This window comes from Haliotis rubra, unplaced genomic scaffold (genome assembly GCF_003918875.1).
Source record: "Haliotis rubra isolate DU_JTF1 unplaced genomic scaffold, ASM391887v1 Scf368, whole genome shotgun sequence".
Classification (NCBI taxonomy): Eukaryota; Metazoa; Mollusca; class Gastropoda; order Lepetellida; family Haliotidae; genus Haliotis; species Haliotis rubra.
In genome coordinates this window covers 29,284-55,949 of record NW_025767044.1, presented here as the reverse complement: position 1 = coordinate 55,949, position 26,666 = coordinate 29,284, and the positions used below count along the sequence as shown (strand labels likewise).

General features: G+C 33.6%; 1 protein-coding gene across 1 annotated transcript; it reads left to right on the top strand.

The window, feature by feature from the left end:
- The first annotated feature begins 220 nt into the window (after positions 1 to 220).
- On the top strand, positions 221 to 18,595 carry LOC124285746 (multiple epidermal growth factor-like domains protein 6). Its single transcript, XM_046722019.1, has 3 exons — positions 221 to 851; positions 14,353 to 14,467; positions 18,362 to 18,595. Exons 1-3 carry the CDS (start codon positions 425 to 427, stop codon positions 18,399 to 18,401), a joined length of 582 nt encoding a protein of 193 aa, XP_046577975.1. The 5' UTR covers positions 221 to 424; the 3' UTR covers positions 18,402 to 18,595.
- Positions 18,596 to 26,666: the final 8,071 nt, after the last annotated feature.

Here is a 26,666-nt window from a genome sequence, read left to right as displayed (position 1 = left end):
GCAATACTGCTGAACAAATACTAGTATATGCACATGATAAAGTCACAATTGTTCAATAGACTCTGTTTTTAGCAGAGATTTCTTATAAATGTGGAAAGGGTTTTGTCGCTTCTGTTCGGTGATTATATTTATAGTATATGGTGAGTATGGGATGATAATTATCTCCGTGAACATCTGAGTTACTTGTGGATATCTCTTTCTATATTTTTCATTTGTATTTCCATGTGCTATTTCAGTTGCAGTTTACATCGCTTCAATTCTAGCATCTCCAAATTGCAAAAACTGTCTGTTTGAAAAGTGTGATGAAGACGGAAAATGTACTGACGGGTGTGAACCAGGCTATGCTGATATATACTGTCAACATCCATGTCAGGAGACCTGTTCAAAAGGCAGGTGTATTGTGGACAACCACACAGGAAAGACAATGTGTACAGAGGGGTGTGTTGATGGCTTCTGTTACCCTGCATGTAAGATACCTTGTCCTGAAGGATGTCTACGTTGTGAGCGTATGCTCTGTGAAAACTGTACACTTTGTGAGAGTCACTTGTATGGACAGAGTTGTCAACACTCATGTGATGAGAAGTGTAACGGATATGCATGTAGTATTCAGGGAAACTGCTCAATGGACAAATGTATGGATGGTCGGTACGGCAAACTTTGCAGTAAATCATGTAAACCGAGGTATGAGTCATGTCACCAAGAGAGTGGACAATGCATTAAATGCCGACGAGGGTTATTCGGCGACGACTGCCAGAATCACTGTTCACACGAGTGTCTATCAATGGAAGAAGATGAAATGTTCAGGTGCAGTTCGGGATGCACACTGTGCGAGTTACCGCCTCATACTGATTGTAAGTATTTCAGTTTCATACTTAATTTTGATATCTAATAACATTTTCAAGTATTCTTAAATAGTCTGGATACACATAGACAACTCTATGCTTTAGCAAGAAGATTAAAAAGCATAAAAAGACGAGATAATACATAGATAAAGAAACGATCTCGAGGTGGTTCGTGTAAGCACAAACTACTAACATTGATGTAATGCGCACTGTCGTCAAGCCAATAAATGAGGAATTGTGTCGCAGGCCTCCTCTGAACCATATGAACACATTAAACATATGTATTTGATGAAAAATGTATGTTTCTGTGCGAATGTTTTCTTTGTGTGTTACTGTAGTGTTATAAATATTACTCTAGTGTTGTGAATATTACGGTAGTGTTATAAATATTACTGTAGTGTTATAAATATTACTGTAGATACTGCAGTGTTATGAATATTACTGCAGTGTTATAAATATTACTGTAGCGTTATAAATATTACTGTAGTGTTAGAAATATTACTGCAGTGTTATAAACATTACAGCAATCTTATAAATATTACTGTAGATACTGCAGTTATAAATATTACTGCAGTGTTATATATATATATATATATTACTGTAGTGTTATAAATATTACTGCAGTGTTATGAATATTACTGCAGTGTTATATATATTACTGTAGTGTTATAAATATTACTGTAGTGTTATGAATATTACTGTAGATACTGCAGTGTTATGATGTTACTGCAGTGTTATAAATATTACTGTAGTGTTAGAAATATTACTGCAGTGTTATAAACATTACAGCAATCTTATAAATATTACTGTAGATACTGCAGTTATAAATATTACTGCAGTGTTATATATATATATATATTACTGTAGTGTTATAAATATTACTGCAGTGTTATGAATATTACTGCAGTGTTATGAATATTACTGCAGTGTTATAAATATTACTGTAGTGTTATAAATATTACTGTAGTGTTATGAATATTACTGTAGATACTGCAGTGTTATAAATATTACCGCAGTGTTATCAATATTACTGCAGTGTTTTCAATATTACTGTACATACTGCAGTTTTATACATAATACTGCGGGGTGATCAATATTACTGTAGATACTGCAGTGTTGTTAATAACACTGCAGTGTTATAAATGTTACTGTAGATACTGCAGTGTTATTAATATTACTGCGGTGCTGTAAATTTTACTGCAGTGCTATTAATATTACTGTAGTGTTATAAATATTACTGCAGTGTTGTAAATATTACTCCAGTGTTATAAATATTACTGTAGATACTACAGCGTTATGAATATTACTGCAGTGTTATAAATATTATTGTAGTGTTATAAATATAAATATTACTGCAGTGTTATAAACATTACTGCAATGTTATAAATATTACTGTAGAAACGGCAGTGTTATTATTATGACTGCAGTGTTCTAATTATTACTGTAGTGTTATAAATATTACTGTAATGTTATAAATATTACTGCAGTGTTATAAACATTACTGCAATGTTATAAATAATACTGTAAATATTGCAGTTATAAATATTACTGCAGTGTTATAAATATTACTGTAGATACTACAGTGTTATGAGTATTACTGTAGTGTTATCAATATTACCGTAGTGTTATAAATATTACCGTAGTGTTGTAAATATTACTGCAGTGTTGTAAATATTACTGCAGTGTTATTAATATTACTGTAGATACTGCATTGTTGTAAATATTACTGCTGTGTTATAAATGTTACTGCAGTGTTATTATTATTACTGCAGTGTTATAAAGATTACTGCAGTGTTATTAATATTACTGCAGTGTTATTAATATTATTGCAGTGTTATAAATATTACTGTAGTGTTATAAATATTACTGTAGTGTTGTGAATATTACGGTAGTGTTATAAATATTACCGCAGTGTTATCAATATTACTGTGGTGTTTTAAATATTACTGTAGATACTGCAGTGTTATACATATTACTGCCGTTTGATCAATATTACTGTAGATACTGCAGTGTTATAAATGTTACTGTAGATGCTGCAGTGTTATACATATTACTGCGGTGTGATTAATATTACTGTGGATACTGCAGTGTTGTAAATATTACTGCTGTGTTATAACTATTACTGCAGTGTTATAAATATTACTGTAGTGTTGTAAATATTACGGTAGTGTTATAAATATTAGTGCAGTGTTATAAACATTATTGCAATGTTATAAATATTACTGTAGATACTGCAGAGTTATAAATATTAGTGCAGTGTTGTAAATATTACTGCAGTGTTGTAAATATTACTGCTGTGTTTTAGTTATTACTGCAGTGTTATTAATATTACTGTAGTGTTATGAATATGAATGTAGTGTTATAAATATTACTGCAGTGTTATAAACATTACTGCAATGTTATACATAATACTGTAGATATTGGAGTTATAAATATTACTGCAGTGTTATAAATATTACTGCAGTGTTATAACTATTGCTGCAGTGTTATAAATATTACCGTAGATACTGCAGTGTTATAAATATGACTGCAGTGTTATCAATATTACTGTAGTGTTATAAATATTACTGTAGTGTTATAAATATTACTGCAGTGTTATAAACATTACTGCAATGTTATAAATATGACTATATATTGCAGTTATAAATATTACTGCAGTGTTATTAATATTACTGCAGTGTTATGAATATTATTGCAGTGTTATAAATATTACTGTATTGTTATAAATATTACTGTAGTGTTGTGAATATTACGGTAGTGTTATAAATATTACCGCAGTGTTATCAATATTACTGTGGTGTTTTAAATATTACTGTAGATACTGCAGTGTTATACATATTACTGCGGTTTGATCAATATTACTGTAGATACTGCAGTGTTATGAATGTTACTGTAGATGCTGCAGTGTTGTAAATATTACTGCTGTGTTATAAATATTACTGCAGTGTTATAAATATTACTGTAGTGTTGTAAATATTACGGTAGTGTTATAAATATTAGTGCAGTGTTATAATTATTATTGCAATGTTATAAATATTACTGTAGATACTGCAGAGTTATAAATATTAGTGCAGTGTTGTAAATATTACTGCAGTGTTGTAAATATTACTGCAGTGTTATTGATATTACTGTAGTGTTATGAACATGAATGTAGTGTTATAAATATTACTGCAGTGTTATAAACATTACTGAAATGTTATAAATAATACTGTAGATATTGGAGTTATAAATATTGCTGCAGTGTTATAAATATTACCGTAGATACTGCAGTGTTATAAATATGACTGCAGTGTTATCAATATTACTGTAGTGTTATAAATATTACTGTAGTGGTATAAATATTACTGCAGTGTTATAAACATTACTGCAATGTTATAAATATGACTATATATTGCAGTTATAAATATTACTGCAGTGTTATAAATATTACTGCAGTGTTATAAATATTACTGTAGTGTTATAAATATTACTGCAGTGTTATAAATATTACTGTGGATACTGCAGTGTTATGAATAATAAAGCACTGTTATCAGTATAACTGCAGTGTTATCAATATTACTGTAGTGTTATAAATATTACTGTAGTGTTATAAATATTACTGCAGTGTTATAAACATTACTGCAATGTTATAATTATGACTATATATTGCAGTTATAAATGTTACTGCAGTGTTATAAATATTACTGCAGTGTTATAGATATTACTACAGTGTTATGAATATTACTGCAGTGTTATATATATTACTGTAGTGTTATAAATGTTACTGCAGTGTTATTATTATTACTGCAGTGTTATAAAGATTACTGCAGTGTTTTTAATATTACTGTAGTGTTATAAACATTACAGCAATCTTATAAATATTACTGTAGATACTGCAGTTATAAATATTACTGCAGTGTTATATATACAGTCAAATCCCGATGAGTCGAATCGCTGGGGACCAAGTAATAGATTCGACTTATCGATGTATTCGAGACATAGGTATGTCTATGAGGGTAGAAAAAAAAAGATGATTGAACATTTCCTTTATTGAGCACATCATATCTAAATATAGCACAACAATACATTAGGCGACATAGATAATAGATAATAATGGATAATGGAAACAAACAGTATATAAATGAGAACACATTTCAATACTAGCACTCCGCACTGGTTTGTTCAGTTAGCAACACCAACTAACTTCTCATTGACTGACTTCGGCTTATGTATACAAGATTACTGTTGTTTGAATCTCATGGGACCAATTTTCCATTTCGAGTCATCTCGAGTTATGCATAATATTCGAGACAATCGACATTCGACTCATGTTTTAAATTGACTGCAGTATTATTGTAGTATTACTGTAGTGTTATAAATATAACTGCAGTGTTATGAATATTACTGCAGTGTTATATATATTACTGTAGTGTTATAAATATTACTGTAGTGTTATGAATATTACTGTAGATACTGCAGTGTTATAAATATTACCGCAGTGTTATCAATATTACTGCAGTGTTTTCAATATTACTGTACAAACTGCAGTTTTATACATATTACTGGGGGGTGATCAATATTACTGTAGATACTGCAGTGTTGTAAATAGTACTGCAGTGTTATAAATGTTACTGTAGATACTGTAGTGTTATTAATATTACTGCGGTGTTATAAATATTACTGCAGTGTTATTAATATTACTGTAGTGTTATAAATATTACTGCAGTGTTGTAAATATTACTGCAGTTTTGTAAATATTACTGTAGATACTACAGCGTAATGAATATTACTGCAGTGTTATAAATATTACTGTAGTGTTATAAATATTACTGCAGTGTTATAAACATTACTGCAGTGTTATAAATATTACTGTAGAAACGGCAGTGTTATTAATATTACTGCAGTGTTATAAATATTACTGTAGTGTTATAAATATTACTGCAGTGTTATGAAATATTATAAACATTACCGCAGTGTTATAAAACATTACTGCAGTGTTATAAATAACTACACTTATTGAAGATATTACTGCAGTGTTATAAATATTTCTGCAGTGTTATAAATATTACTGTAGATACCATAGTGTTATGAGCATTACTGCAGTGCTATCAATATTACCGTAGTGTTATAAATATTACCGTAGTGTTGTAAATATTACTGCAGTGTTGTAAATATTACTGCAGTGTTATTAATATTACTGTAGTGTTATACTGCATTGTTGTAAATATTACTGCAGTGTTATAAATATTACTGCAGTGTTATAAATATTACTGCAGTGTTATAAATATTACTGCAGTGTTATTAATATTACTGCAGTGTTATAAATATTACTGTAGTGTTATAAATATTACTGCAGTGTTATAAATATTACTGTAGTGTTATAAATATTACCGTGCAGTGTTATAAATATTACTGTAGTGTTATGAATATTACTGTAGATACTGCAGTGTTATAAATATTACTGCAGTATTATCAATATTACAATATGTATATAGATAATACTGCAGTGTTATAAATATTACTGCAGTGTTATAAATATTACTGTGTTATAGATATTACTGCAGTGTTATAATATATTACTGCAGTGTTATAAGTATTATTACTGCAGTGTTATAAATATTACTGCAGTGTTATAAATATTACTGCAGTGTTATAAATATTACTGTAAATACTGCAGTGTTATAAATATTACTGCAGTGTTATAAATATTACTGCAGTGTTATAAATATTACTGTAGATACTGCAGTGTTATAAATATTACCGTAGTAGTTATAAATATTACTGCAGTGTTATAATATTACTGCAGTGTTATAAATATTACTGCAGTGTTATAAATATTACTGCAGTGTTACCGTAGTGTTAATATATACCTGCAGTGTTATGAATATTACTGCAGTGTTATAAATATTACTGCAGTGTTATAAATATTACTGCAGTGTTATAAATATTACTTATAATATTACTGTAGATACTGCAGTGTTATAAATATTACTGCAGTGTTATATAAATATTACTGCAGTGTTATAAATATTACTGCAGTGTTATAAATATTACCGTAGTGTTATATTACTGCAGTGTTATGAATATACTGCAGTGTTATAAATATTACTGCAGTGTTATAAATATACTATACAGTGTTATAAATATTACTGCAGTGTTATAAATATTACTGCAGTGTTATAAATATTACTGCAGTGCAGTGTAAATATTACTGCAGTGTTATAAATATTACTGCAGTGTTATGAATATTACTGCAGTGTAAATACTACTGCAATAAATATTACTGTAGATACTGCAGTGTTATAAATATTACTGTAGTGTTATAAATATTACTGTAGTGTTATAAATATTACCGCAGTGTTATAAATATTACTGCAGTGTTATAAATATTACTGCAGTGTTGTAAACATACTGTGTTATAAATATTACTGCAGTGTTATAAATATTACTGCAGTGTTATAAATATTACTGCAGTGTTATAAATATTACTGCAGTGTTATAAATATTACTGCAGTGTTATAAATATTACTGCAGTGTTATAAATATTACTGTAGATACTGCAGTGTTATAAATATTACTGCAGTGTTATAAATATTACTGTAGATACTGCAGTGTTATGAATATTACTGCAGTGTTATGAAATATTACTGTATTACTGCAGTGTTATAAATATTACTGCAGATACTGTTATAAATATTACTGCAGTGTTATAAATATTACTGCAGTGTTATAAATATTACTGCAGTGTTATAAATATTACTGCAGTGTTATAAAATATTACTGCAGTGTTATAATATTACTTAGATACTGCAGTGTTATAAATATTACTGCAGTGTTATAGATATTACCGCTGTGTTATGAATATTGCAGTGTTATAAAACTATTACCGTAGATACAGTGTTATCAAATATTACTGCAGTGTTATAAAATATTACTGTAGATACTGAAGCAATGCAACTGCGAGTTATTAATATTACCGCAGTGTTATAAATATTACCGTAGATACTGCAGTGTTGTAAATATTACTGCAGTGTTATAAATATTACTGTAGTGTACTGCAGTGTTATTAATATTACCGCAGTGTTATAAATATTACTGCAGTGTTATTATTAATATATTACCGCAGTGTTATAAATATTACCGCAGTGTTATAAATATTACTACAGTGTTATAAATATTACTGTAGATACTGCAGTGTTATAAATATTACTGCAGTGTTATAAATATTACCGCAGTGTTATAAATATTACCGCAGTGTTATAAAATATTACTTAGCAGTGTTATAAATATTACTGTAGATACCGCAGTGTTTAAAACATTACCGCAGTGTTATAAATATTACTGCAGTGTTTATAAATATTACCGTAGTGTTATAAATATATTACCGCAGTGTTATAAATATTACTGCAGCAAGTTATTACTGCATACTGCAGTGTTATAAATATTACCGCAGTGTTATAAATATTACCGCAGTGTTATAAATATTTGTTTATAAATATTACTGTGAGTATTATAAATATTACTGCAGTGTTATAAATATTACTGCAAGTGTTATAAATATTACCGTAGTGTTATAGATATTACTGCAGTGTTATAAATATTACCGCAGTGTTATAAATATTACTGAAGATACTGCAGTGTTATAAATATTACCGCAGTGTTATAAATTACCGTATTACTGCAGTGTTATTAATATTGTAGTGTTATAAATATTACTGCAGTGTTATAAATATTACCGCAGTGTTATCAATATTACTGTAGATACTGCAGTGTTATTAAATATTACTGCAGTGTTATAGATATTACTGCAGTGTTATAAAATATTACTGCAGTGTTTGTGAATATTACCACAGTGTTATAAATATTACTGTAGTGTTATAAATATTACTGCAGTGTTATAAATATTACCGCAGTGTTATAAATATTACTACTGTAGATACTTACTGCAGTGTTATAAATATTACTGTAGATACTGCAGTGTTATTAATATTACCGCAGTGTTATAAATATTACTGTAGATTCTGCAGTGTTAAAAAATATTACTGCAGTGTTATAAATATTACTGCAGTGTTATGAATATAAATATTACCGCAGTGTTATATTGAATATTACTGTAGTTCTGCAGTCGGTAATATTACTGTAGTATTACCGCAGTGTTATAAATATTACTGCAGTGTTATAAATATTACTGCAGTGTTATAGAATAATACAGTAGTGCCAGTATAAATATTACTGTAGTGTTATAAATATTACTGTATAATATTACCGCAGCAGTTATAAATATTACCGCAGTGTTATAAATATTACTGCAGTGAATAAATGTACCGTAGTGTTATAAATATTACTGCAGTGTTATAAATATTACCGTAGTGTTTATAAACATTACAGTGTTATAAATATTACTGCAGTACCGTTATAGATAATATTAGCCATATTACAGTGTAGATAACCGCAGTGTTATAAATATTACTGTAGTGTTATAAATATTACTGCAGTTATAGTACTGCAGTGTTATAAATATTACCGCATTGATATTGCAGTTATAAAGATTACCGCAGTGTTATAAAACATTGCCGCAATATTACTACTGTAGATAATGCAGTGTTATAAATATCACCGTAGATACCGCAGTGTTATGAATATTACTGCAGTGTTATAAATATTACCGTAGTCGTATAAATAGTACTGTTATGGGATATTACGGTAGTGCATAAATATTACTATAACTTATAGATATTACTGCAGTGTTATAAATATTACTGCAGTGGTTATAAATATTACCGCAGTGTTATAAATATTACTGCAGTGTTATAAATATTACTGTAGATGCAGTATATAAATATTACTGCAGTGTTATAAATATTACCGCAGTGTTATAATTATTACTATAGATACTGCAGTGTTATAAATATTACCGCAGTGTTATAAATATTACTGTGTTATAAATACTGTTATAAATATTATTGCTGTGTTATAAATATTACTGCAGATACCGCATGTTATAAATATTACCGCATTGTTATACATTTTACTGTAGATACTGCAGTGTTATAAATATTACTGCAGTGTTATAGATATTACTGCAGTGTTATAAATATTACTGCGGTGTTATAAATATTGCCGTAGATACTGTAGTGTTATAAATTTTACTGCGATGTTATGAATATTACTGCAGTATTATAAATATTACTGTAGATACTGCAGTGTTATAAATATGACTGTAGAAACTGCAGTGTTATAAATATTACTGCAGTGTTATGAATATTACCGTAGATACCGCACGTGTTATAAATATTACTGCAGCAGTTATAAATATTACTGCAGTGTTATAAATATTACCGTAGAAATACCTGCACTGTTATAAATATTGCTGCGGTGTTATAAATATTACTGCAGTGTTACAAATAATATTGTAGATACTGCAGTGTTATAAATATTACTGCAGTGTTATGAATAATACAGCAGTGTTATCAGTATTACTGCAGTGTTATCAATATTACTGTAGTGTTATAAATATTACTGTAGTGTTATAAATATTACTGCAGTGTTGTAAATATTACTGCAGTTTTATATATATTAGTGTAGATACTACAGCGTTATGAATATTACTGCAGTGTTATAAATATTACTGTAGTGTTTTAAATATTACTGCAGTGTTATAAACATTACTGCAATGTTATAAATATGACTATATATTGCAGTTATAAATATTACTGCAGTGTTATAAATATTACTGCAGTGGTATAAATATTACTGTAGTGTTATAAATATTACTGCAGTGTTATAAATATTACTGTGGATATTGCAGTGTTATGAATAATTCAGCAGTGTTATCAGTATTACTGTAGTGTTATCAATATTACTGTAGTGTTATAAATATTACTGTAGTGTTATAAGTATTACTGCGGTGTAATCAATATTGATGTAGTGTTATAAATATTTCTGTAGTGTTATAAATATTACTGCAGTGTTATAACATTAATGTAGATACTGCTGTGTTATAAATATTACAGTAGTGTGATAAATGTTACTGCTGTGTTATTAATATTATTGTAGTGTTATAAATATTTCTGTAGTGTTATAAATATTGCTGCAGTGTTAGAAATATTAGTGTAGATACTGCAGTGTTACAAATATTACTGCAGTGTTATAGATACTACTGCAGTGTTATAAATATTAGTGCAGTCTTATGAATTTTACTACAGTGTTATAAATATCACTGTAGTGTTATAAATGTTACTGTAGTGTTGTGAATATAACGGTAGTGTTATAAATATTCGTGCAGTGTTATAAACATTACTGCAGTGTTATAAATATTACTGTAGACACTGCAGTGTTATGAATACTACTGCAGTGTTACAAATATTACTGTAGATTCTGCAGAGGTAAAACTATTACTGCGGTGTTATAAATATTACAGCAGTGTTATACATTTTACTGTAGATACTGCAGTGTTATAAATATTACAGCAGTGTTATACATTTTACTGTAGATACTGCAGTGTTATAAATTTTACTGCGGTGTTATAAATATTACTGCAGTGTTATGAATATTACGTCAGTGATATAAAAATTACTGCATGGCTATAAATATTACTGCAGTGTTATAAATATTGCTGCAGTGTTATGAATATTACTGTAGATAATGCAGTCTTATAAATATTACTGTAGATAATGCAGTGTTATGAATATTGCTGTAGTGTTATAAATATTACTGTAGTCGTAAAAATAGTACTGCTGTGGTATAAATAGTACTGCAGTGTTATTACTATTACTGTAGATACTGCAGTGTTATAAATATTGCTGCAGTATTATGAATATTACTGTAGATAATGCAGTGTTATAAATATTACTGTAGATAATGCAGTGTTATGAATATTGCTGTAGTGTTATAAATATTACTGTAGTCGTATAAATAGTACTGCTGTGGTATAAATAGTACTGCATTGATATTACTATTACTGTAGATACTGCAGTGTTATAAAAATTGCTGCAGTATTATGAATATTACTGTAGATAATGCAGTGTTATAAATATCACTGTAGATACTGCAGTGTTATGAATATTGCTGTAGTGTTATAAATATTACTGTAGTCGTATAAATAGTACTGCTGTGGGATAAATGGTACTGCATCGTTATTACTATAACTGTAGATACTGCAGTGTTATAACTATTACTACAGTGTTATAAATATTACTGTAGATACTGCAGTGTTATGATTGTTACTGTACGTACTGCAGTGTTATAAATATTACTGCACTGTTACAAATATTACTGTAGATTCTGCAGTGGTATAAATATTACTGCAGTGTTATAAATATTACTGCAGTGTTACAAATATTACTGTAGATTCTGCAGTGGTATAAATATAACTGCGGTGTTATAAATATTACTGCAGTGTTATAATTATTACTATAGATACTGCAGTGTTATAAATAGTACTGCAGTGTTATAAATATTACTGTAGATACTGCAGTGTTATAAATATTACTGCAGTTTTATGAATATTACTGCAGATACTGCAGTGTTATAAATATTACTGCAGTGTCATAAATATGACTGTAGATACTGTAGTGTTATAAATATTACTGTAGGTACTGCAGTGTCATACATATTACTGCAGTGTTATAAATTTTACTGTAGATTCTGGAGTGTTATAAATATGACTGTAGAAACTGCAGTGTTTAAAATATTACTGCAGTGTTATAAATATTACTGTAGATACCGCAATGTTATAAATATGACTGTAGAAACTGCAGTGTTATAAATATTACTGCAGTGTTATAAATATTACTGTAGATACCGCAATGTTATAAATATTACTGCAGTGTTATAAATATTACTGCAGTGTTACAAATAATACTGCAGTGTTACAAATCATACTGTAGATACTGCACTGTTATAAATATTGCTGCGGTGTTATAAATATTACTGCAGTGTTACAAATAATATTGTAGATACTGCAGTGTTATAAATATTACTGCAGTGTTATAAATATTACTGCAGTGTTACAAATAATATTGGTGATACTGCAGTGTTATAAATATTGCTGCGGTGTTATAAATATTACTGCAGTGTTATAATTATTACTATAGATACTGCAGGGTTATAAACATTACTGCAGTGTTATAAATATCACTGTAGATACTGGAGTGTTATAAATTTTACTGCAGTGTTGTAATATTACTGTTGATACTGCAGTGTTATAAATATTACTGCAGTGTTATAAATATTACTGTAGATACTGCAGTGTTATGATTGTTACTGTACGTACTGCAGTGTTATAAATATAACTGCACTGTTACAAATATTACTGTAGATTCTGCAGTGGTATAAATATTACTGCAGTGTTATAAATATTACTGCAGTGTTACAAATATTACTGTAGATTCTGCAGTGGTATAAATATTACTGCGGTGTTATAAATATTACTGCAGTGTTATAATTATTACTATAGATACTGCAGTGTTATAAATAGTACTGCAGTGTTATAAATATTACTGTAGATACTGCAGTGTTATAAATATTACTGCAGTTTTATGAATATTACTGCAGATACTGCAGTGTTATGAATATTACTGCAGTGTCATAAATATGACTGTAGATACTGTAGTGTTATAAATATTACTGTAGGTACTGCAGTGTCATACATATTACTGCAGTGTTATAAATTTTACTGTAGATTCTGGAGTGTTATAAATTTTACTGCAGTGTTATAAATTTTACTGCAGTGTTATAAATTTTACTGCAGTGTCATAAATATTACTGCAGTCCTATAAATATTACTGTAGATACTGCAGTTTTATAAGTTTTACTGCAGTGTTATGAATATTACTGCAGTATTATAAATAGTACTGTAGATACTGCAGTGTTCTAAATATTACTGCAATGTTATAAATATGACTGTAGAAACTGCAGTGTTATAAATATTACTGACATGTTATAATATGACTGTAGATACTGCAGTGTTAGAAACATTACTGCAGTGTTATAAATATTACTGTAGATACTGGAGTGTTATAAATTTTACTGCAGTATTATAAATAGTACTGTAGATACTGCAGTGTTCTAAATATTACTGCAATGTTATAAATATGACTGTAGAAACTGCAGTGTTATAAATATTACTGACATGTTATAATATGACTGTAGATACTGCAGTGTTAGAAACATTACTGCAGTGTTATAAATATTACTGTAGATACTGGAGTGTTATAAATTTTACTGCAGTGTTATAATATTACTGTTGATACTGCAGTGTTATAAATATAACTGTTGATACTGTAGTGTTATAAATATTACTGCGGTGTTATAATTATTACTTGAGTGTTATAAATGTTACTGCAGTGTTAAGAATATTACTGTAGTGTTATAGATACTATTGTAGTGATATTAATACAACTGTAGTGTTAAGAATACTACTGTAGTGATATTAATACTACTGTGGCATTATGCATGTTGCTTCTGACAACATACATATCCCTTTCCCAGGCGAATACGAATTACTCCGATTGTTTACGTGTATCCGCAGCTAAGAAAGATCTGGCATGTACAGACAATGGCATGGAGGTCCAAATTAACTCTACCCTTGGACTTTGTAGCGCTGTGCTGTTGGTTGCTGTGACAATACTTTGCCTTAACATCAAGTAAGTTGGTAACGAAGGTGGCTGGCTCTGTTGTCTTGGATGACTCTAAACTCTAACACTGTGCACATCTAACCATTTGTTTTCACACATTATAACTAACTGTTTCTCAGATAGTACATCCACCCACGCGGACTTGCATGAGGAAAGTCATCAATGAAGTTTCAACATAATTGCCATTGGTATTATTTTCACTATTTTTAAACAATATTTATTCATTATTAAATGAACGGATTGGTAAACAGGCTATAAGCCTATAGAAATACCTCTCCGAATACAATGCGATGGGAAACATTTTATATACATTCATCATTACAGACAAGAGAACACACCATTTGAGGAGTAAAAGACTTAATGAAAAAGACAGTAGTATAATTAATCAATTAGGTAAAAAATCGTTTTGTTAAGGTAAAATAGTCATGTACAGATTTTACAATATTTTCATTGATTTCGTCAGAATATGAGTAACTTCCACATAGTACAGATTGAATATTAAAACCATTTATGTAATAGAAACACTGCGATCGAATTGTATTAAAATTTGGACAGATAAATAGAAAATGAATGGCATCTTCATAATGATGGCCACAAGTGCAAGTAGACGTATTTTGAAGAAAACGGTCAAATTTATGTGCGTTTAAGTCACTACAGCCAAGTCTTAACTTACAATGAATTATTTGATTAAATCTATTACCAGTGTTTCTGAAGACATGATGTACGTTGGATGAGACATTTCGATCAAAGTGTTTCCTGAACATGGCAACGGAATCTATGTTTCTTGTATCATTATCTAACTTGTTCCACTCCATCACAGAGGATGGTAAAAACGATTTTTTATATGTTTCTGTACGACATAATGGTACTTGAAGCATATTACTAGATCTAGATCCATATGTGGATACAGAGGATATGTTTATTGGAATTAGATCTGATAAATACTTTGGAGTTTTATTATGGAACATTTTATGAAATACATACATTTGGTGGTTTTTACGACGTTCCCTTAATGATGAAAAACCAGTTTCATGGTAGATTTTGGAATGACAAACTCCTCTAACTGATCCACATATGGTTCTTAAAGCATCTAAGTGAAGTTTTTCTAACAATAACTCTTGAGTTTGTGTACAGTTATTCCAAAAAGTGGTAAAACAAATGAACTATACAGGGTTTGGAGGGTTTTCCTCTGAAGGCGGTATTTCAGACTTCTTAAACAATTGATCATAGGACTGACTTTAGAAATAATATCATCTATATGTATATTCCAGTGGCCATCACTTTGTAAAGTCAGCCCCAGATGTTTATGAGTGTCAACAGACTTTATCGGTATATCATTCATTATAAGATCTGGCATTGATGTTACTGTTTTCTTTCTAGAAAAAATGATAGATTCAGTTTTATTGGGATTAAAGTTTACTTTCCATGTGTGGGCCCATTTAGCTATTATTTCTAAATCATCGTTTAACATATTGGAAGATACCATAGGGTCATCAATTATCACATATAAGGATGTATCATCGGCAAATAATTTAATATTACACTGTATATCTTCAACAATATCATTGATATAAACCAAAAGAGTAAAGGTCCTAGGACTGATCCCTGAGGGACGCCAGCTTCAATTGATTTAACATTTGACTTATACCCATTTATTACTGTAAACTGTTTTCTATTATTTAGATAACTTTCAAACCATAATAAAAGAGATCCGCGAATTCCACTAGCCCATAACTTATGCAAAAGACCCTTGTGCCAAACCCTATCAAACGCTTTACTTATATCGCAGAATACAGCGCGTACCTCCTTGCCACTATCCATCGCCTTAGCTATATAGTCATACAAATGAGTGAGCTGGTATGACGTAGAATCACCAGTCGTGAAACCTGACTGTAATGAAGTAATAGTTCCATTATCTAGAAAAAAATTTGACACATATTTAAAACACACTTCTCAAATACTTTTGAAAGACAACTAGTAAGTGAAACCGGTCGATAATTAGTATAATCATGAACATTATTTTTCTTATAAATTGGAACAACGGATGAACATTTCCATATATCTGGAAATTGAGAAGAGGACAAAGAAATATCAAACAGGTTACAAAGTGGAATAGACAATTGTTCAGCTAAACATTTTAAGACACGATTGCTAAGATGATCTGGACCAGTTGCTTTAGTGACATCAAGCGACAGTAAAATATCCCTTACTTCAACGCTTTGTAATCTTATATCAGTGAGACAATTTTCCACGTTAATATCAGAATATACATTAACATCATCAGAAGAACTGTTAACCGCTGCCATACTCACAAAGTAGTCATTAAAAATATTTGCTTTCTCAATATCATCTTCATAAACAACACCATTGTGTTCAATGTGTGGAAATATCTTAGCTTTATCTGTTTTCTTAAGATAATGTTTAACAATCCGCCACCAAGATTTACTACCATGTTCTGTATTGACAACATTATCAAGTTTTTCAACATACAATGACTTACTTTTACGTATCTCTGAGATAAGCTTATTTCGACTTTTTCTAAATTTTTCCCAAGCATTAGGCAAGTTACTACGTTTAGCCTTCCTATGAATTCTATTTTTCTTACGCATAAGTTTTCTTATAAATCCGTTCATCCACGGAGCATCATTTGGACGAATCACAACAGTTTTATTTGGAATATTTGATTTACATAAGTCTGTTAATGTATTAACAAATTTTGAAGCAATGGCATCAACATCATCATTTTGTGTAAGAAAATCCCAATTAACATCAGCCACATTTTGCCGAAAGGAATTTATATCAATATTATCGTAATTATAAATGAATCTTGAATAGGCTTCTTTCATCTGTTTAATAGATTTCAGCGACACGCTAACTGAACAATGGTCACAGTTCGGCATAAATCATAAAACTACAGGTTGAATTCTTTACACCTAGTAGTTTTTTACAAAATTCTAAATGTAATGTTTGAATAGTGTCTCCCTTGTGTGAACCCCATACCTCGGTGTATACTTATCGGAGTGAACATATTTTATGAAATCAATCAACACTGAAAACAATTTCTGAGTGAACTCACTCACCTATCATAGTCACTTGCTTACCAGCGCGAACAAAACCTTAACAATTACGGATAAACAATTCACATTTTAACACTTCCCGACTAGTTAATCCCTTACAAAAACAACAGACGACATCAAAGCTACACCGTCTGTCCACGTCCTGCACATGCAAAATTTCAGGTTGTCCACGTCCTGAGAATGAACCCCGAGAATGCCCCTAACAAGGAATCTTATGAATATCCCTTTGGAATTGTTTGTTAATTAAACATTATTTAGTATACACATTATGATTATATGCTTGGCGGATTATTGTACACTACAAGTCTGTGAAAATCCACACTACATTTGAATATTTTCTTCCAGAAAGGCAGGGGCGTTGAAACGTGAACGATCCAATTGTGTAGATGTAGAGTGATAAATAATATACCTGGCTATCACTGACCTGCAAGTTTGTCCTTATTTGGAATTATTATTCATTCATGTCATACGACACTTCTACTGGTTGAATAGACTCAGTGATATCGTACCTGACAAAATGCAATATTGCAATACTTCACTCTCTTTATTGTCTCGACTCTGTTATTTAGAGGTTATCTGCTATGCCTGGACTGCTGTTGCCCGACAACAAAATTGTCCTGAATCAGTTTTCAAGGTCTTAAGTTAGAATAGAAAATCCAGTGATATATATTGAGAATTATTGGAAAGACTTGGGATGTCACTATGCATAAAGGATGATAAGCGTCTGTTCAGCTTGTATTTGTTTACTTCTAAAGCTGAATTCGTTTGGGAAAGAACTGTTTTGTTGTCATATGAACCCATATTTTGGGTTATTATATACTTTCAGAGCCCTTCTGAGATCTGCAAGACAAGACGACTATAGGTAGTATTCATTATTTTGCATCAGTTCCTTTCAGTAACATTCATGCACCTACGGTACAGTAGATACCACTATAAGATACTTTTCCAAGTACAGTCCGTTTGGCTCAAAAGCGGACCAATGAATTTCAATCTAACTCGGAAACATATAAGACTCAATGGAACGTTGATGATAATAAAAACATCACACTAACTCTAAAAAAAAAAGTTGTTTTAAATATTGACACTTTTCACTATTTGTTACGAGGAAGGAGTGCAAAGAGAGGAACGGCCAGGTGTGAGTTAGGATGGAGACGCCCGCAATCGTTTGGCGGGGGACGTTTCAAAATCATCATGAGAGGGATCGTCTGAATCCAACTCTTATTCTGAACAACACAAATTAAACATTCTTTTGCATTGAAGAAGATAGCTTCCGAGTTTGGCATAAATCATAAAACTACAGGTTGAATTCTTTACACCCAGTAGTTTTTTACAAAATTCTAAATGTAATGTTTGAATATTATCTCCCTTGTGTGAACCCCATACCTCGGTGTATATTTATCGGAGTGAACATATTTTATGAAATCAATCAACACTGAAAACAATTTCTGAGTGAACTCACTCACCTATCATAGTCACTTGCTTACCAGCGTGAACAAAACTTTAACAATTCCGGATAAACAATTCACATTTTAACACTTCCCGACTAGTTAATCCCTTACAAAAACAACAGACGACATCAAAGCTACACCGTCTGTCCACGTCCTGCACATGCAAAATTTCAGGTTATCCACGTCCTGAGAATGAACCCCGAGAATGCCCCTAACAAGGAATCTTATGAATATCCCTTTGGAATGGTTTGTTAATTAAACATTATTTAGTATACACATTATGATTATATGGTGGGCGGATTATTGTACACTACAATTCTGTGAAAATCCACCCTACATTTGAATATTTTCTTCCAGAAAGGCAGGGGCGTTGAAACGTGAACGATCCAATTGTGTAGATGTAGAGTGATAAAGAATATACCTGGCTATCACTGACCTGCAAGTTTGTCCTTATTTGGAATTATTATTCATTCATGTCATACGACACTTCTATTGGTTGAATAGACTCAGTGATATCGTACCTGACAAAATGCAATATTGCAATACTTCACTCTCTTTCTTGTCTCGACTCTGTTATTTAGAGGTTATCTGCTATGCCTGGACTGCTGTTGCCCGACAACAAAATTGTCCTGAATCAGTTTTCAAGGTCTTAAGTTAGAATAGAAAATCCAGTGATATATATTGAGAATTATTGGAAAGTCTTGGGATGTCACTATGCATAAAGGATGATAAGCGTCTGTTCAGCTTGTATTTGTTTACTTCTAAAGCTGAATTCGTTTGGGAAAGAACTGTTTTGTTGTCACATGAAACCAAATTTTTTGTTATTATATACTTTCAGGGGCCTTCGGAGATCCGCGAGCCAAGGCGACTATAGGTAGTATTCGTTTTTTTGCATCAGTCCCTTTCAGTATCTTTTAGTTTCAGTATCCTTTTCCACCTTTTCAACACATCTCTGCCATGTTTCTTGCGAGACTTACTGGTGGATTGATGTACATGTTTTTGTACATCACCAAGTTTGAAGGTGGTGTTATTAATTCCCACTTTGGACTTGCTGAAACCCCATTCCAGCTCTATTGAGTTAAGGTCACAATGGTAGGGGGGAAGACGAAGCACTTCATGACCATGGCTCTTTAAGTATTGGTCAACCTTATACACGGGGTTATTTTTATTTGCGTTGATAATTCCGTACAAAAAGGTGTTGTTGCCTTTAATGGAATGCCAACATATCCCCCTTCCTGCTGTTTGAGACTGGTGCTTTTGTATCAGGGTCCTGAACACTGTGGTACGGAGCTTGTCCATGGCCTTTGGGAGGCAAGAAGGGAGCAAGCTGTTTTTGTAGCCATTCTAAAATCATATCACCGTTCATCTCGGTGCGATAGTCACGGTTGTCTTTGGATTTGATTGTAACCCAGTCAAACACTCACCCTTGCCAAGTGGGAGTTTCCATGGGCATGTTTCTGATGATGTATTGGCAACCACAGGCCCTCGTGTCTTTGCGAGGATTACAGATTTTAAAAAAAATGTATTAAAATTTGAGATGATCCCCGACTCGAAATGCTTCACAGTACAATACATCATGACAAGGCCAGACACTTTGTTGCACCCCACTCGCCTGCTTTGCCGATCACTACGCTACCATCGCATGCAATCAGTTAAAAATTAATGTAAACGTAATCATGGACGATTGGCCTATCGAGAACCACCACACATGACACCTACCAATTCGTTAATGTTATTTCTGCAAATTGCTTGAAAACCGTTTTTGACTCTCAACTGAACGATCTTGACACAAATGGATGACAATATATCCGCACAAAATGGGGTGTGTGGTCGAAGCAAGCCTTTCGAGTCGGGTGTCATCTTAAAAGATAATATGTTTTAAAATGTAATCCTCGTAAAGACACGAGGGCCTGTGCTGGCAACCCATTGGGTACCTGCGGTGCGACTGGCATTCACTCACGTTTCATCCAGAAAAATAGACAGATTCGAAACCTTCGTTACGTTTTTTCCCAAGTAGCTGTTAAGTAAGCAAATAATGTCGGATCATTCACAGAGAACACGTCTATTCTCCCCACTAATCCTTTTATAACGGAACCCAAATTTGTGGAGCAATAACTATGTGTGGATGTTACATGTGGATGTTCAGTGTCCATGGTTTTTTAAAAAAAAAACAAGCAAAGAAAGGAATTTATTCTGGCCATATAACCTCCTAATAGCATTCCGAACAAGTTCTTTTTTTAATAAATCATGCTTTTCTATTTTCACTGGTTTTGATACAGCCCCTTCACAGGTAAAGGAATCAATAACTTTGTCGGCACTTGTGCACGTGCTTCTCGCAAACCTGGCTGTTTCTCTCTTTGCACTCCTCCCTCGTAACAAATAGTGAAAAGTGTCAATATTGTAGTGATATGCCATTGCAGTCCTAATCCTCAATTGTACTGTACATACATTTCCCCATGATGTATATATTCCTCATTCTGTTCATCACTTGCTTGGTAACGGGGTTAGAACCTACACCGAAACGTCGCTCTCCCTGTAATAAGAAAAGTCGTTCATCCATATATTGTCATCCTTTCTTAGTCTTTACTTGTCATTAGAACAGTCTTTGTTGACTGGTGTGCTCAGTGATGTCGGAAAATGACAAGATGGAACATTGAAATACTGGCTTATCTTGTCCAGGCTATGTTGTTCAGATTGTAGACAGCCCCTTCACAGGTAAAGGAATCAATAACTTTGTCTGATAAAGCTTGGCCACTGTTCCCCAACAAGCAGTCGGCAAGGGTATGAACACATGACGTTATATGTTTCAATTTTCCCTAACAATGATAGCGAGTTGAAAGCAATGACCACAACACATTCGGCTTGACTGTTCAAATATTGTTCGTACTCAAAATTCTACTCCAGTAGTATTACAGAAATCCTAAAATGAATATTTATCATTAACCAACAACATTTTCGTTTCTCTTTAACAGGTTAGCCCATGCTGGTAAGTATTTATAAAATCCGAAATAACAGAAAGAAACAGAAATCATGTATATTCTAATGTGAAACAAAGAACCAAAGTAACGTGTTATATTTGGGATTACACTTTCTTAGCAAAGTACAAATTCTAGTACTTTTTGAGTTGAGTTGAACAAAAATGGAAGTCGGACAACTGGTAGTCTAGACTGCGGGCTTTGTGTACCCCTCTGATAAATGTTGATTGGCACGGCTCCCACGGCCTAAAGCTATGATTACAGAATGTCATTCAAAAAGTGGTCAAATGTAACGTGTACACAAAGCCCGCAGCCTAGACTACCTGTTGTCCGATTTCCATTTTTGTGGAAGTCGCGGTAGCTGAGTGGATTAGGCGGCTGACTTTGTGTGCTGGCGATTAGGTGCCTGACTCTGAGGGTGTGAGTTCGAATCCCGGATGGGGCTCAACTCAAAAGTACTAGAATTTGTACTTTACTAAGAAAGTGTAATCCCAAATATAACACGTTACATTTGACCATTTTCTAAATGGCATTGTGTAATCAAAGAACCAAAAGTTCAAGTGACCGTAGGTCTTAGCTTCGTGTCAGACGCGGTCAATTTTGTATAAATATATTTTGTATAAATGGCTTTACCAAATGTATAGTAAATAATACGCATACATGATTCCGATTACTTTTTACATTTGCTGATTCAGCAACAAAATACGTTATTAGTGGTATTGTCAAGCTATTTGGATTTTCTTAGACATTATAAATGGCATAATGTGCATTTGAGGGCGCATTTATAATGTTAACGTTTGACCATGCTGTAGCCTGGATTATAGAAATCTCTGGCACTATAACGTTGAGACTGAATATATCATTTAACGAAACCATTTGTGCATGAATTAAGCTGGCCATGAAACCATTTGACACATCCACGTGACACAGATAAGCACATTTTTCAAGTGAACTTGACGTTTACAATTCTTAATTCTTTTGACCATGATAGGTTTAATGACAGCGCGTGTCTGTGATTTTGTATTTCAGTCACCTCGTCAAAACACATTCATTCCTATGAAATTCTCTTTACTTTTCACCAAGTAAATGCAAATATCCATACTTAACCGCAAAAGAAACGCAAATTGTACATAAAATGTGAATAATTTGATACCATATGTCTTGAATAGAAGGCACTATTCGATTTGATTCACTTTGACAGCTATTTAATTACATCACTTTTACGCACAGTACATCGAACAAGGTTCATCGCGGACCAGAGCACATGGTTCAGTGGAATGGCATGGAATCACAACAATAAAACATAGGACTAGGAATGGACATTAAAACGAAAAAAGAACCCTGAAACTCTACGACACTTCCTGACACTTTAGGACAGCCGCCCCGAAAGTTATGGAATCAATTTGCACACAGAAATTACAGTCAATCATGGCAATTCTGGCAGCAGCACCAGCTTGGTCACTGGTCTGTGGTACTTGTCTCCCCAAAACAGCAGACCGGATTCTGAAATCAGGGCTAGGGAAGACTTCAACAATCTTTCCAACCGGCCAATGTCCTCGGACCTGTTGGCTATCAGCGATCAAATCAGGGTTTCCAACTTTGAGTTTAAGTCCATCTTTGTACCATAAACATCTTCCAGAACTGATCAGTTACAGTCTGGCAGTGTCGCCAGCGGCTCTTCCCTAGTCTCTGCTCTGCAGGGTAGACCAATTGGGGAAGGGAACGATCTGGCCTCCCAATCAGTAGTGAGAAGGGAGTAACAGGGTTGACATCGGTGACATCACTGGATACACAGCCAGGGGGTTTAGAGTTCAGTATTGCCTCAACTTTAATCAACACAGTCCGTAAAGTGTTCCTGTGCACTGCTTCAAGACCTAGAACAGTACAAAGCCCATGTTTCACATATCTGATTTCTCGTTCCCAAGTACCATCAAAATGCGGAGAATATGGTAGATTGAATTTGAATTTGCCTCAGACAGTTCCCTTTCACCGTCTTTGAAGTTCGTTCCACAGTCGGACAGGATTTCATGGGGTTTACCTCTTCGGGAGATGAAACGACGAAGAGCCATCAGGAATGCATCCGTGTCCATGGATTCCAGCAGATCCAGATGAACGGCTTTGGTTGTGAGACACTTGAAGATCACTCCGAGACGTTTCTCTCTTTGGCGGCCAATTTTGATGTACTTTGGCCCCAAACAGTCTACTCCGGTGGAATAGAAAGGAGGTTTGAAGAGCCGTAGTCTCGCAGGAGTCAGATCATCCATCTTTGGAACTTCAGGATTGGCTCTTCAGGACTTGCAGTCATAACACTGTCTCTGATGACGTTTTACAGCTTCTCTCACACTGAGAATCAAGAACTGTCGTCGCAGTTTAGCGTTCGGAGCCATAATGATGAAGCTTCACTTCATTGTGTTTGATCTAGAGCTTAATGAGAGGGTGTTTAGGATCCAAAACAATTGGATGCATAAGTTCAGAGGGAATGTCACTTGAGTTTCTCAACCTTCCTGCTACTCGAATAAGACCTGTTTCTGGCTCATATTCCGGACTCAGTTGCATCAGTCTGCTGGTGGAACTGAGAGGCTTCCCAGTTGAGAGTGCAGTGAACTCCCCAGGGAAGGAATCTTTCTGTATCTTGCGAAACAGTTCAATCTCAAGGTCACGGGTGGCAAGGTCTGGAGCAGCCGCCCGTACATCATTTTGGATCTGAGTGAGTCAACGGCGGAGTCCCAGTTCTCATGAGACGACATATCAGACAACATGGTAACTATACCACAGAAGGTCTTCTTCAGTTCATATGGGGTTTGTGTCCACAAACTTCGCTTTCCCTAGTGGCCACTGTTCAAGAGGATCAGAGACGAAAGATGGGCCATGTCTCCATCTAGTGTTTGTAGAAGACACTTCACTCAATGTGAAGGGTGATGTCATCAGCGGGATCGTTTCGGTATTAACATATCTCCAGCTGTCATCTTCAGTCATGTTTTGCCACTCTAGTGCCCAAAAATACTTTGTACCTGCAGGAATCTGACTTGAACCAGGAGAGAACAGTTGTTGAGTCACTTCACAGAGAAACACTAGTAATTGGTAGAGTTAACTCATTGGTCAAAGTTTTAGTCAGTGGAGCGCCTAGTAATGCGAGAGAGAGTTCAAGGCGCGGAATGGAGATACACGTCTTTGGAGCAACTCGACTCCGAGCTGACACGAAGGTGACATTGCTGCCTCCAACTTTATCCTCAATTCTCAGATAAGCCACAGCTCCATACACCGTCACCTTCAAAAGATGTGCAACTGCAGATTGGCAGCTTTAATGGATCGGGTGTGGTAACATCTCGGGAGATGAATATTTGACATTTCCCAGAGTTTTGATCCAGACGTCTCGGAACAGTACTCATGCTCTGGAAAAAGGTAGGGCGAGTGATAGCCAAGTGGATCATACTGGCTGGCAAGGATCCTGTAGACATCTTTCATAGTCAGCTGAGGGTATGAGATTGGCCAGTACTTGTAAGAGATCTCATCTTCAACACAGTTCCTACCGAGTCCCAGGGTGGATTCCTTCAGGTCTTCATTCTCTTGTGCAAGCCACAGCTCACAGCTCACAGCTCTGACTTAGCATCGGTTGGAAGATCTCTGATGACCTCTTCGCTGTTACTGGCCCACTGACGTTCGTTGAATCCTCCACTGGCGAGGGGTTTTCTCATTTTGACAATAAATTCCTAGGCTTCAGTAACGTTGGAAACACTTTCCAGGCAGTTGTCTACATAAAAGGATTGGAGAATCGATTGAACAACTTCTGGATACTCGGTTTGGTTGTCAAGGGCCTGTTTTCTGGCCCTGGACTGCAGGTTGTCCCAAAGGGTAACTCTTTCCATTCATAAATGTCTGGTTACAGTCCCTCTGGAGGTTGCACCAAAGCAAACGCAACAGACATCTGTCTTCAGGCAGTAATCGTACCTGATGAAACATTGCTTGGATATCTCCTGATATGGCAACTGACTTCTGGTGAAATCGCAGGAGGACTCCTAGCAACGGAGAACAGAGGTTTCGTCCAGGAAGCAGGTGATTGTTCAGGGCCTGTCCAGAATACCCATATGAGCAGTTAAAGAGCAGGCGGTACGTTTCATGCTGTCGGAGAAATGAACCATGATTCAGTGGTTGAAGTAGCTTCACTTTCACTGATGATCTGCACATAATCTTTGTCTACAAGTTCTTGGATCTTCCGGTTGTGGGTATCAGTCAGATCTGGATCACGGCAGAGACGTTTCTCCACAGAGCGAAAATTCTTTTCCAGCATAAAGAGGAGAGCAATCTGACATCCTCAGGAGCGGAGTGACATAATGGTTGGTTTCTCCATCACTGACCTTCACAGTCTTTGATTCCAAGATCTTCACTGCTAAACTGTCTAGCTTGGAGCGGGTCACAGATTTGGATATGAAGGAAATCACCTCAGCCTTCCACAGTTTCACAACATTATTCATAAGTTGAATGGAGGGGTTCGGAACCGAAGTCAGGAGACAGCAGTCACGGTTTGCTGAGGTAATGTTTTTGTGCTAGCCTTGGAGGGTCCATCCAAACTTAGTACAGACAGCCACTGGTGCATTTGATGGTCGAAAACAGATAGGTGTTCGTGGTAATATCAGATCTGCATGGTCAGAACCGATCAGGATCAAGGGCTTTGCAGAACAGCATCTTGCAGATGAGCATATTCCCTCTG